Here is a 13,032-nt window from a genome sequence, read left to right as displayed (position 1 = left end):
CTTTGTCTTCCTTAAATCGCACTTGAGATGATAAAAAATGATAATGTGAAAATAAAAAATCTTTCACCTCTCTTATATAAGCGCCTCTCATCATTCACCCTAAGGCCGACTTTTGTGAAATAAAGCACTTTTAAACGATTTTTAATTAAATAATAAAGGCCGACCTCCCTATCTAAGCGCTCCTCTTGATTTTTATTAATTAATAAATAATTAATTAAATGCCTTTATCATTTAAATTGATAAATTCGATTTTTACAAGGCAAAATAATTAATTAACATTAAGCGCAATATTTAAATGCTATTTTTAATAAAATATCGATTTTGTTAGCATTTAAATAAATTAAAAAATGTGTTTTAAGCGCCAAAATGAAAAAGTGAGAAGATACGTACCTCATCGCCCTGGTCCCTGACTGGGGGACAGGAGCGATCCATCAATTTAATCATAATTCTTGCATTTTTACGTCCAAGGTCCTCATCTCCACGTTGATTTTGCGATGTTTGTTGGGTCCTTCAAGCTTGAATTTCTTTCTTGTGCGAACAAGTGCATCTCATGACCATTATCGCCCTGGTCCCTTGGAGAGGGACAGGAGCGATCTCCATTCTTTTACGTGAGATTCTTCGTTCTTGATATCAATTCCTTGTCCATTATCCTTTAAACAACGTTTTGAACCTTTTGCAAGTTTGTTTTGTCATGATCTCCGAAGGAAAATGAGTGCTTTGGCAAATATCGCCCTGGTCCCTTCCTGAGGGACAGGAGCGATCCTCAAGGTTTTGAGTTTGTTCTTGCGTTCTTCAACTTGCCATCACTTTCATCGCGTAAAATGAAGTCCTTTTGATTCCCTTGGACACTTGGAACGTGATCAATTTTCAAAATTTAGAGCCTTTATGCAAATTTCGCTCTGGTCCCTCCCTGAGGGACAGGAGCGAACTGGGAATCTTGGTGTAAATTCTTCAATGTTAGCAACCTTTGATACTTTGCGCTTGATTAGGACGGCTTAAAATGTCTTCACCACCTTGTATTCGAACTTGGAGTGTCTTGAACTTAAAGGAACGGCATCATACTTATCATATCGCCCTGGTCCCTTGGAGAGGGACAGGAGCGATCTTGCTCTTGTGGGCCTCATTTCACTTCATCACCTTCGAAAATTATATTCAACGGATTCGCAATGCCTCCTTTCATTCATTCATGCCTTGAGATTGGTTGAAATTTGGCGAGAAAATCCTCTACAACAAAAATCGCTCTGGTCCCTTCCTGAGGGACAGGAGCGAACTTAAGCATTTTGGTCCTTTGTTGACGTTTGATAATCTTCAATTTGTCTTCAACGGGTTCGATTGACCTCCTTTCTTGCCTTCGAACATAAAATTTGCTTGGTCTTTGTTCAGGACGCACCTTATGAAGAACTTCGCTCTGGTCCTTCAGTGAGGGACAGGAGCGAATTTGACCCTCTAGGCAAAACTTCATCATTTCATTGTTTTTGATCAAGTCTGGATGTTCTATCATGCTCATTTCGTCCTTCACCATGCCTTTGATGTCTCGATTCGTCCAAACAAGGTCAGGAATGGCTCAACTAAGCATTTCCGCTCTGGACCCTTGGTGAGGGACACGAGCGATTCGCCTTGGTCCCTTGGAGAGGGACAGGAGCGCATTTCGCTCTGGACCCTTGGAGAAGGACAGGAGCGAAATTTGACTTGTCGCACTCTCGATCAGGACAATTTTAATGGAATATAACATTTAAGTATAAGAAAGGAAATGTCACTTATACTTTAAGTTATATTCCATATATACTTTCAGGATGTTTGAGAGTGGTTTCAGACCTCCAGGAGTTATATTGCAAAATCTAGTTTTTGGAGGTTTTTTCAGTTTCCAGACTTAGTCAAATTTCAGGGTCAGGACATTCCAGACTTAGCCAAATTTCAGGATCAGGACCTCACTCAAGCCGGACTTGCTTATCCATGTGATCTCCCCGACAGCACTTCAAGTTATATTCATTTGATAAAATGTACCTCTTTGGACCTTTTCACATCGTCAAGACGTTAAAATCCTGCAAGGACAAAGCAATATTTGATTTTAAGCTCCGGTCCTTCACTGAGGGACAGGAGCGATTTTGCTCCTGGAGGCATTTCTGTGCTCATGAAAATCTTCAATTTATATTCAATGGAAAGATCTCGCCTTTCTCCATCACTTCCAATTCGTAATTCATCTTGACCCTGCAGGAATAGTAAGATATTTGAAAACGAGCTCCCGTCCTTCACTGAAGGACGGGAGCGATTTTGCTCCTACAGGCCAAAATAACATGATTTTACACATTTTAACACTTCACAAGGTGAAAACAAATCATTTGAGATGCCTAGGATCAAAAATCAAAAATGTCAAAATTTGGTCAAAAATATTCAATTGGACAAAAATTCACATTTCATCTTCAACACTTAGACAAATTTAAGCTCTACATCAACATTCCAATTGAAAATTAGACCATTCTGGCGAATTCATTGCATTCAAAATTTGCATTCTAGAAAAGGAAATTCAAAAAGCTCTCAAAACTGACTGGATTCTGGCCTGAAAAGATGGTAATTAAAACCCTAAGGCTTGACCCTAAATCCAGACAACTAACAAACTAACAAAACCCTAAAAAAGCAAAGCGAAAACGAACAAAAAACATGGGTCCCCATTTGCAATGGGGCGATGTGTGAAAACGTCACAACAGAATCCAACTTGGATCGCTTAGCATCTGGAATCCAAACATAGGCAACAGAACCAAAAACCTTCAGGTGGCTGATCTGAGGCTTCCGACCAGACCAAACCTCTTCTGGAGTCTTCCCCTTAACAGCCTGAGTAGGAGAACGGTTAAGAAGGTAGACAGCAGTAAACACTGCTTCAGCCCAATACTTATTCGGAACACTCCTGTGTTGTAACATAGAGCGAGCCATCTCAACAACCGTACGATTGCGACGCTCGACAACACTGTTTTGCTAAGGAGTGTAGGGTGTAGTCAACTGGCGTTTGATGCTATGGGTATCACAGAAGTTGGAGAATGCAGAAGAACAAAATTCCCCCCCGTTATTTGTCCTAAGAGTAATGATACTATGTCCAGACTCTTTTTCAACAAAGGACTTAAACTTCTGAAAGATACTAAATACATCTGATTTGTGTTTAAGAAAGTACACCCACATCTTTCTACTAAAATCATCTACAATAAGCAAAAAGTATTTGCAACCAGTAATAGAAGATGTATTCATAGGACCACAAATATCAGCATGAAGTAATTGAAGTACCTTAGATGCACGCCAAGACTTTCCATGTGTGAATGAAGTTCGATGCTGTTTGCCAGCTTGACAGGCGCCACATACTCCAAGATGCTGAGTCTGAATATCAGGTAACCCTGAAACAAGTCCCTCCCGAGATAGCTGAGAGAGATACTGAATGTTGAGATGTCCATATCTCTGATGCCACAAAGTGCTAAGAGGAGAAACACGAGCTGCCAGAGCCACTTCAGGAGAATCACCAGTGTCAAGAAGCCTATATAGGCCATGATCCTCTAGACCAACAACAACAGTAAGACGAGTCTCCCGATCAATGATGGAGCACTTGTGAGCACTGAACACCACATCTAGTTGAGGAGAATTCCTCATAATCTAGCTGACAGAGAGCAGATTAAGTTCCATTCCAGGACCATAGTACACATTCAGAAAAAGGAGAGTCCTGCCACCAGACTGTATCTGAACAGTGCCTCTGCCAACAACTGTATACTCCTCACCTCCGCCAAATACAACGAAATCACTGAAAGGTGAGAAGTCTGTAAACCAGTCACGCCGATGAGAAAAGTGACGTGATGCACCAGAGTCGATGTACCAAGCAGAAGACCTGACATGATCTGAAGACCTCTTAGCCATAAAGGCATAAAAGGCAGACTCTTTCTGCTCGGAATGTTCAACAACATGCGCCTTCTGGTGTGACCCTCCCTGCTTCTTTTGTTCAGAAGCGAGCCTCTGACGGCAATCTTTCTTCATATGGCCGTACTTGTGACAGTAATTGCACTGCACATTCTTCTTCTTAGCTCCATCCTGTGTCTGAGAAGAGCCTTTCTGCTGAGAAGACTGAGAGGACTGAAATTTGCCTTTATCCTTCTGAAAGGATTGAGCTGTGAAGGTATTTTCCGAGGAGGCTGATGTAGTACCGCTACCAAACTGTTGTTTTCAGCGATCCTGCTATAGAAGTTTGGTGCACAATTCTGAAAACTTCAGATCAACATTAGTGGAAGTAATATTGAGGGTCTCAATGAAGTATTCATATGATTTCGGAAGACTTTTCAGAGTGATTACTACCATGTCTTCTTCCTCCATAGTCCGACCAATAGCTTCGAGCTGATCTCGAATGTCCTTAATCCTCGTGAGGTGTTCCTGTAAGGACATACGTTCGTCCATCATAATGGAGAACAGCTGATTCTTTAGAAAGAATACTCAGCTCTTGTCGGATGTCTCATGCAATTCCTTCAAATGCTTCCAGATGTCGGAAGCTGTCTTGCCGGAAGGAATCTGCGGTAACTGATCATCAGTCACTGAGAGTTTGAGAAGCATAACTGCCTCCCGATTGCGTTCATCAAACTTATCTTGATCTGCACCAGGTGTACCAGGACTGAGCTCTTTTCCCAACACAAGCTGGTCAAGACGCCTATATTCAAAAATGGTCAACATACGCTGTTTCCAGATGTTGTAATTGTGACCATTAAAGCGTTGACTGCCTTCTAACATCAGATTGGTGAGAGAAGCCATTTGCACGTTTCCCAAAAAAAAAATCGGCTGACCTAGAAAAAACCAAAGACAACCCACAAATTTGTGTGAAAAACCCAAAAGGAATCTGCTGTCAGAATCTAAATCTACGGGCTCAAAAATCGAGGCACAAAAATCGAGGTACCTAGAAAAAACGGACAACTACCCAGATTAGGTTTCGAAAAACCCAGCAAGATTCTGTAAGAAAAATTTATTTTCGATGAAAAAAAATAAGGTAAACACCTTCATCGAAACAGAAGGTCGTGGGTTTTGCAGATTATGCAAAAAAACAACCGTCGCCGAAGGTGCAGGTCGCAAGTTGCAGGTCACGCGTTTGCAAAGGGGGTGAGTTGCAGGTCACGACACCGGAGGTGGCGACGCCGAAGTCTGCAGACGCACGCAATGCCAAAGTCTGTTGCAAGTCGCGACGCCGGTGGAGGCGACGCCGGAGTTTGTTCGAAGTCTGCGACGCCGCACACAAGTTGCAGAAGCGCGATGACCCTGCAGGTCACGGAAAAAATAGGTCGCGAAAGAGAAACGCGACGACCCTGCAGCTCGCGCGGGAGTTATAGTGCGGGCACACAAAAAACAGGTCACGCGGGAGTTATAGTGCGAGCACAAACGCACAGAAAAACCAGGCGATAGCCCCCACACAAAAACGTGAATTATAGGCCCTCACACGAAAATGTGTATTACAGGTCCTCACACAAAAATGTGAATTACAGGAAAATTTCGCTCCAAATCACTACCGCTCTGATACCATAAAACAATGTGAGACACGCAATGGATTTCAAAGAATTGATTGATTATCAGAATGAGCAAGACGCTCATAAATAATACAAGGATATTTACAAGAATAGCAAGTTTCTAATAAGAACTGCTGAGAAGATCGAAGACGATCTGACTAAAATAGAATATACACTATTGAGCATTAATACTAAAATTAACATTATTTTAATATTCTATTAGACAAGGATGCTTAGTTCTAACAAGTCCTACAGGGTCACAGATGCAGGCATAGAATAAGACATAAAACATTTGTTAGTATGGCATTAGTTGATATATGGTTAACTGTTGTTGTGTGTAGAAATGAAACTAGTGACTTCGTATGTACTATGCATATGACAAAATATTTACTGTGTTAGGAAGTTATGTACAAGATTTTTGTACGATTGTTTCCAACCCACACACCCAACATCCTCTCCATCTATTTGTTCATCTGCTAACATCCATTCAAAGACACCTCTTGTATTTCTCCTTGTATTACATTGTCTCCAATGAGATTGGATTTATGACTATGTTTTGGTATATATTGTGGGAACTTTTCTCATACTAGCAAGACTGTGCATTGTCTTGTTAAGGTTTAATAAATGCAAGTTCTAATATTAGTGTTTAATATATGAGAAGCAAAGAAATTAGGAAATGAATAGAAGCCCGTATTTATAATCAAAAAGAAAAACTTTTGCTGTCCTAATGACAAAGAAGAATGTAAAAAATAAATGTGATCCAAGAGTAAAGAGGATTTTTAATATTTGACAAGATATCATACTTACAACTAATTCATGGTATGCATCGTAATATTGTGGAAATTTTCCTCGTGGTCCCCCAAAAGATTCTTTCCATTCATTTAGAAGGACCAATATTTTTTCTTGTGTCTCCTTATCCGGCTACATGAACAAACGTTCAATTTAGAAATCAATTAATCACAATAAAATACTAGATCTTATAGGAAAATTGTGAGGAAAAGAAAACTGGGCATACCTTTTTCTTCACTATCTTCACCATTTCATTTAGAATTCCTCGCTCGACTACTTGCAAATGGATGTTATCCCCAGAATTTTTTATCAATGTCTCTATCAACTGAAAACAAAATCAGTTCCATATCAAATTAAAAAAGAAAAATTATATATAAGCCTGACATTTTGCATAATAGAAAATGATGACACTGAATATTTAAAACAATATTGAAGACTTTCTACTCGAATAATATTTGTCTGTAATTAATATTGTTAATCAAAATCAAAGAAAGGAGATATCTGTGCAAACACTCTGAGAAAGCAAATTAAAACATAGCTTTGTGTAAACAAATTACAATAGCTAGAAACTTAAAACATATATGGTTAAATAGGATTTTGCAGTAGAATATGTTGAGAAAATGAGAATTTTGGATCTAGCAGTTCAGAATGTAACTTCTCAACCCATCACCAATGGTGAGCAAAAATGATTCAGAACAACTTTCTTAAATAGCAGGGATAAATTATTCATATTATAGCATATTTAGGTTTCAGGTTGGCTTATTATTATGAAAGATGGAAACATATGTTTGGCAAGAATTAATCTTATTTATGAATTTTCGTTTAAAGTGGCAATAATAGGCTTCCATGTACCATTAAGCTTGATCCTATCTTCTCTATTAATATTGGTGCTCTTTTTAATTTCAACAGTTTATCTAATAGTCTATTATATAGTTTCTCAGCTGAGACAGGCAGTCTTGTGTGATTAACCCAAGAACTTTAATAACTTTAGTTAACTTTCTAAATCATATCATATAATTTATCCATGAACCTAGACTTCAGATTATATATTACTTGAAAGATCCTGATAAAATGCGATTAGATGAAGGAGACGGCTTCATCCCCAAAAGGATTTAAATTATAAATGAAGAATTTGTGATGAGGCTATTTCAATAAATCGTGCTTCTATATTCAAATTAATTTGCAAAATATAAGAGCATCACAAATGTGCATTAAATAAGCATTCAAAATTGCACAGCATGTTTTTTAAAACTTGAACTAGTATATTGATAGAAAGGGATGTTACATCAACAGCATTTCCTTGAAGAGTCAAAATCTGCGCTTTTCTAGCACATGGCTAAAAAACGATCATACAAAACCAGGAAAGGATACTGTAAGTGTAGACTGCAGCTTCACTGATTCGTATATTCTTTAATATCATAGTATTGACACACTGAGTCTCCGTTAAATTCACTATGTCACAATCTGAGACAGCAGGGATGAGTTTGACACCTCAACTTGGCAGACCTCTGAGTGAAATTATCTATAATTACTTATCCATAGTTAAGAGATAAGCTAGCAAATCAGATTGAAAATCAATGTTTCATTTCAAAAAAACAATAATGTTTAAGACCATCTTAGAACAACCATGACAGATAACCATTTTGAAGTCTCATGATGATGACACCCTGTCAAAGAGCTTGAACTTGCAAGCATGATAGATTTGTTACAAGATTCAAAATTAAGTGTTACTTGTTTGCTTCATTAAATTTTGGGGAAGAATGAAATGATGCCATCAAAACCCCTATGGTTTGTGATCTCTCGGTGATGCCATCATGTTGAATTCTTTATGGTCCTATGCTAGGATATAGGACCATAGCATTTTGTTCAGGCCCAAAAACAAGAGAAAATGCAATGGTGCCGTTAGATTTCTATAGCTTGTGTTCTTGAATTGATGTCAACATGTTGAATTCAACCGTGTGATCTTGCAATGATGACTACAAGTTAAAAAATTTGGTCCAAATATCATGTGTTCCCTCCAATCATGGTTGGTCATTAAGAGGCACCATGTTGAGGTATGTCGTGAAGATACTATGTGAAAAGTACTGCAAGAAAAAGTTATATTTAGGCCTTGGTACATGCCAAGGTCAAACATAGCACATTACACATATAAAAGATAGCATTGGATCACTTTGAACTCAACCAAGGACATGCAGTCTTCTAATGGCTTGAAGATGAACCAATTCATCTTCCCTGTCCATTCTTCTGTCCATGGTAGCAAAAATCTTTCTCAAGAATAAATTGGCAAACCAAAAGAAAAATATTTTTGAAATTAATTAGGATTTAACTGGTAAAAAATTGGGTTAGAATTATGATTAGGGTTAGTGTTAGAGAAAATTTTGGTTGTGTTTAGGAAAAAATCAGCAAATTCACTGCAGAAATCAGGAAATAAAACCCACAAACCCTAAGTGTTTTTACCAAGAAACTGAAAATTAATGGAAAATTATTAGGTATCATATTAGAAATCATTTGGCTGTTTTACAGAAAAAAACATGCGTTTGCAATTTATTGCAATAAATTCACAATTTTTTGCCTCTATAGTGCATTCCTCCATCAACCAACATGAAATATCATAATAAATAGATCTATAAGTCTGTTGGAAATTGAGAGCTAAACAACTTTAGTAACATCATCCATTGTCTTAACTTTCACTATATCTATATATCTAATTTAAATTAGTTGCCAAGGAATCTCTAGGATGGCAGAATTTACAAATGCTTCAAAGTGCCAAGAGACTAAGCGAATAATGATATTGAAGATGTCAGAAATTCCATTAGCACAGAGAGGGTTGACTTTCCTCATGTGCCTTTGCTAGAGAGAGGTTGTGCAAACACATATGGAGCCATCTGATTTTTTAAGGAGTAAGATGTCGAGGAAGGCAATTGATTGTAAAAATTTTACCAAGGAGCTAGAATCTGACAATCAATTGCCTTTCCTCAACATCTTACTCCTCAAAAAATCAGATGGCTCCCTTGGTCATCGGGTGTTCCACAAAGCAACCCACACTAACTTATGTCTTCATTCCTCTTCTCATCACCATGCCAACCAAAAGGTTGGGATCCTTAAAAGCTTAGCTTTGAGAGCCCATTGAATTTGTGACGAAAAAACCTAAACCAAGAGCTGATCTATCTTCGTCAAATCTTTAGGTTGAATGGGTATACTAGCAAGCAAACTTCTAGAGCCTTCCACCAAGCCAAATCCTATCTCCTTGCCATTTCCAATCCCATTTCTTCCCAACCCTCAGTGCTTTATAGAGTGTCCCTTCCTTTTGTTGAGGGCCTTTCTCATAAAATCTCCAAAATTCTTCTTAGGAAGGGCCTTCCTTGTGCCTTCAAACCCTTTTCAACCTTGAAAAACCGGATCCCCCCTCTTAAAGACTCTAGGGATATCTTTTTAGTCTTTAGAGTCTACAAAGTTGCTTGCTTATGTGGTTCTCCCTATATTGGCGAAACGGGCCACTCTTTCAGCACTAGAATCAAAGAACATAGCACCAACATCAAACATGAGCACATTCTTAAGTCTGCCTCAGCTGAACACTGCTCCTCTACCAAGCATCACATCTGCCTAGAAAACACTCAAACCTAATTTAAAGAGGGCAACTTCTAAAGAGTAAACTTAAAGAAGCCATAGAAATTTATAATCACCCCTCCAACCTCAATCACGATGAAGGGTAGGGTTTAAGTCTTTCTTGGCAACCGCTGTTATCTTCCCTCAACAGCCACCTTCGCACCCTCTCTTAACCTCTCTTCGTCCCTTTGGCATTGCTGCCTTCTTTTTCCTTTTTCATCCCCTTTGCCCACCCCCCCATCTCCCCTACCCCTTTTTGTTTTCTCTTTCTTCTAGGCCCTCCTCCCATCCTCTCTTGTGGTCTCCTCCCCTTAGACTCTGCCCCCTTCTCTGTTGTCATCCCCGTTGCTTGGTCCCTTCTCCTTGATTCCCCATCCTTGTCTCTTTTGTGTCTCTTTTCTCTTCTCCTTACCTTACTCTATTATATTGACTTGGTTTCAATTTCTTTGCCCATTTATTTTTAGTTTTTCTTTTATTAATTTTCAAGTTATTTTACATTTTCAAGCTTTCTTTGTCTTCTTCACATGTCGTGTCCTCTATTTGCACACACACACACACATTCTCAATTTCTTCTTTTTTAGGTATTTTTATTTTTGTCTTATTTTCACTTTTCTATTTTGAATATAATATAGTTTTGTTTCTTCTTATTTTTTATATTTTTTATGTTTCTCGCATATTTGTGTGTTTTTAAAGATTTTTCTTTTCTTTTTATTAGTATTTTTGTCTCCTACCTGTATTATTTGTTGAGTATTGTTATGTTTTCTTAAATATATATACTAAAGTTTCTATTTATATATAAGTATAAATATTATTGGGTTTTATTGCCAATTTCTCCAGTTCTTCATTGGGTGTTTTCTTTCTAATCCTTTTTTGTGATTTTTGTGTTTTTTTTTCAATCTTATCTTTTCTATATTCTTTCTTGTTTTATTGATTTTTATTAGTTTTGCTCATAGTTATTGGGAGATGCATCTCCGACCCCTAGGATGCATCCCCGGGACTAGAATGTGTCTCTCGTCTTAGAAACGTCTCAAGAGTCGCTTGGGTTCTCTAGGTGCGTGGAACTCACGTCTCCTATCGTCTCGCACGTCTCTTGCCTCACACTTTGTCGTCTCCCATGAAAGTTTCAAGGTAAAAAGCAATAAAAATACAAAAAACAACACCCATTAAAACAACGTGACTTACAAGATTGCTAAAAACATGCGAGCCAATACAAATAGACGCTGCTAAGTTCGATTTGGGCACTGGTAGAATACAAACCGAGTCTGTTAAGAAGGAATTCGAGCCTACTAATAAGAAATGCTCTCATAAATTTTCACTATAAGATTCTAATAAATATTTTTTAGGGTTAACGTTCATTTGAAACAATAATAAGATAAAGATTTAAAAAACTTAAACTCTTTGGCTTCACTATAATCTTATTCACTGTTCCATTTATAAATTATTTTAGATTCTAATAAATATTAAAAAATAATAACTATAAGTTTCTAATAAATTTTTTATTCTTTCAATTCATACATAATCTGTATGGATTAACAAGGGTTGAAGGCAATATTGTAAAATAATAAAATACATTATATTCATATATTATTTTATTTTTTTGATTGGTGAAATGCAAGGATTTTTAGCATGGCCCTGGCTCCAAGTGAGGCCACAAACAAGGGACCTCCTCCCCGACATTAACACTTGATTGTCCTCCTCCATCTCGGCATTAATGCCAATCATCCTCCTTCAACACCTCCTCCTCCTCCTTCCTCTTTTTGCGGGGTCCTCCTTCTCTTGTTCCTTCTCTCTCCATCCTCTGTGGGGTTTGAACCTTCATGGCATCAACAATGCCAATTTTTCACCATCACACCATGGGGTCAACCCTCATATATTAATATTTTTAATATATATATAATATTTATTATATTATATGTTTAATATTATTTTATTATGTTTTATATATTTAAAATATTAGTTTATTATTTTTAATTATGGCATCTCAAAGTACCCTGTCTCCTTATAACCTTGATTTTTTTTATATTTTTAGTTTATAGGTAGTTTCCTATTTCCATAATATCTGTTTTTATATTTATTTATTAGTTTTTAGGTAGATTCTTCCTTTCCATTTTTCTTTATGGTAGAACTAGATTTCATTGCTCTAACCTTTTTTTCATCTCTTTCTTGTTCAAATTTTTTTAATTTTTTTTATTTCTCTTGTTTATTTTAGTTTGATTTATAGGTAGTTTCTTATTTTTTGATCTTTGGTTTGTAGATAGATCCTTTTAATTAATTTTTTATTTTAGGATTCTTCTGTGCATTTCTTATTTATTCACTTTATTTTCTTGTATGTTTGCTCATTTTTTATGCCATTTATTTCCTTATTTTTTCATTTGCTCATTTTTTATCTCTTTATTAATTTAATTGGTATATTTTTCCTCATATTCATTTTCACTTTTATTCATGTTTACATGAGGTTTTTATATTTTATTTTATAGTTGACCGCCTTGTTTCTTGTTCTCTTTTTCTTATTTTTATCCCCCCTCCTCGTATCTTGTGCTCACTCCTTCTCACTCTTTCTCCTTTCTTTAAAGTGAGTCTTGATTTGCAACCTTCCATTTTACATCTCCTTAAAATCTCTCATTCAACCTAATGATGGTTCATGGTGCGACCCGAAACATTTATTCAAAAATTCATACAGAAACAAGAAATGATATTGATATGGATAAGTGGAAATCTGTTCACACAAACTAAACATTCCAAGCCAGCGTTCATGTTAATATGTCAGGGTTAGGGTTTACTGATTTGACATTACTGTTGTCTCATTAGTTGATTATCAAGCTCTAGTGTAATCTTAATCTTCGAGTATTGAGTTGTATTGTCCATGGCTTTTGAACCTTTTAGGGTTTGAGGATGTTTATTGATGAACCCTAGGAAGAAATCCTCACTTGGAAAGATGGACACAAAAAGAAAGGATTTCAAAGTTCGTCAAAAGATCCATCAAGTTGTAATGCAGGAAATATTTTGGAATCATTGAGACCATACGTATGCTACATTTATTGTTTTAAGTAATGGCTATTTCCAGCAATCATTATTTTCAGTGTTCTATTTCCATGTGAGGATGAGGGCCTATGTTTAGGTCCCT

At 37.0% G+C, this 13,032-nt stretch overlaps 1 protein-coding gene across 7 annotated transcripts in view; it reads right to left on the bottom strand.

Moving 5' to 3' along the window:
• The window catches only part of LOC131060879 (TOM1-like protein 4), a 75,503-nt gene that overhangs the window by 36,466 nt on the left and 26,005 nt on the right, over positions 1-13,032 (bottom strand). For all 7 annotated transcript variants that reach the window (XM_057994293.2, XM_059221319.1, XM_059221320.1 and 4 more), the window contains 2 exons: positions 6,529-6,627; positions 6,321-6,434 (listed from right to left, as the gene is read on the bottom strand). In XM_057994293.2, coding sequence (XP_057850276.2) covers positions 6,321-6,434; positions 6,529-6,627 — 213 coding nt within the window. The remainder of the gene's footprint in view (positions 1-6,320; positions 6,435-6,528; positions 6,628-13,032) is intronic.

This window comes from Cryptomeria japonica, chromosome 5 (genome assembly GCF_030272615.1).
Source record: "Cryptomeria japonica chromosome 5, Sugi_1.0, whole genome shotgun sequence".
In the NCBI taxonomy this organism is placed as follows: domain Eukaryota; kingdom Viridiplantae; phylum Streptophyta; class Pinopsida; order Cupressales; family Cupressaceae; genus Cryptomeria; species Cryptomeria japonica.
The sequence above is the reverse complement of the archived record's forward strand: the minus strand, read 5'-3'. Positions and strand labels throughout refer to the sequence as shown.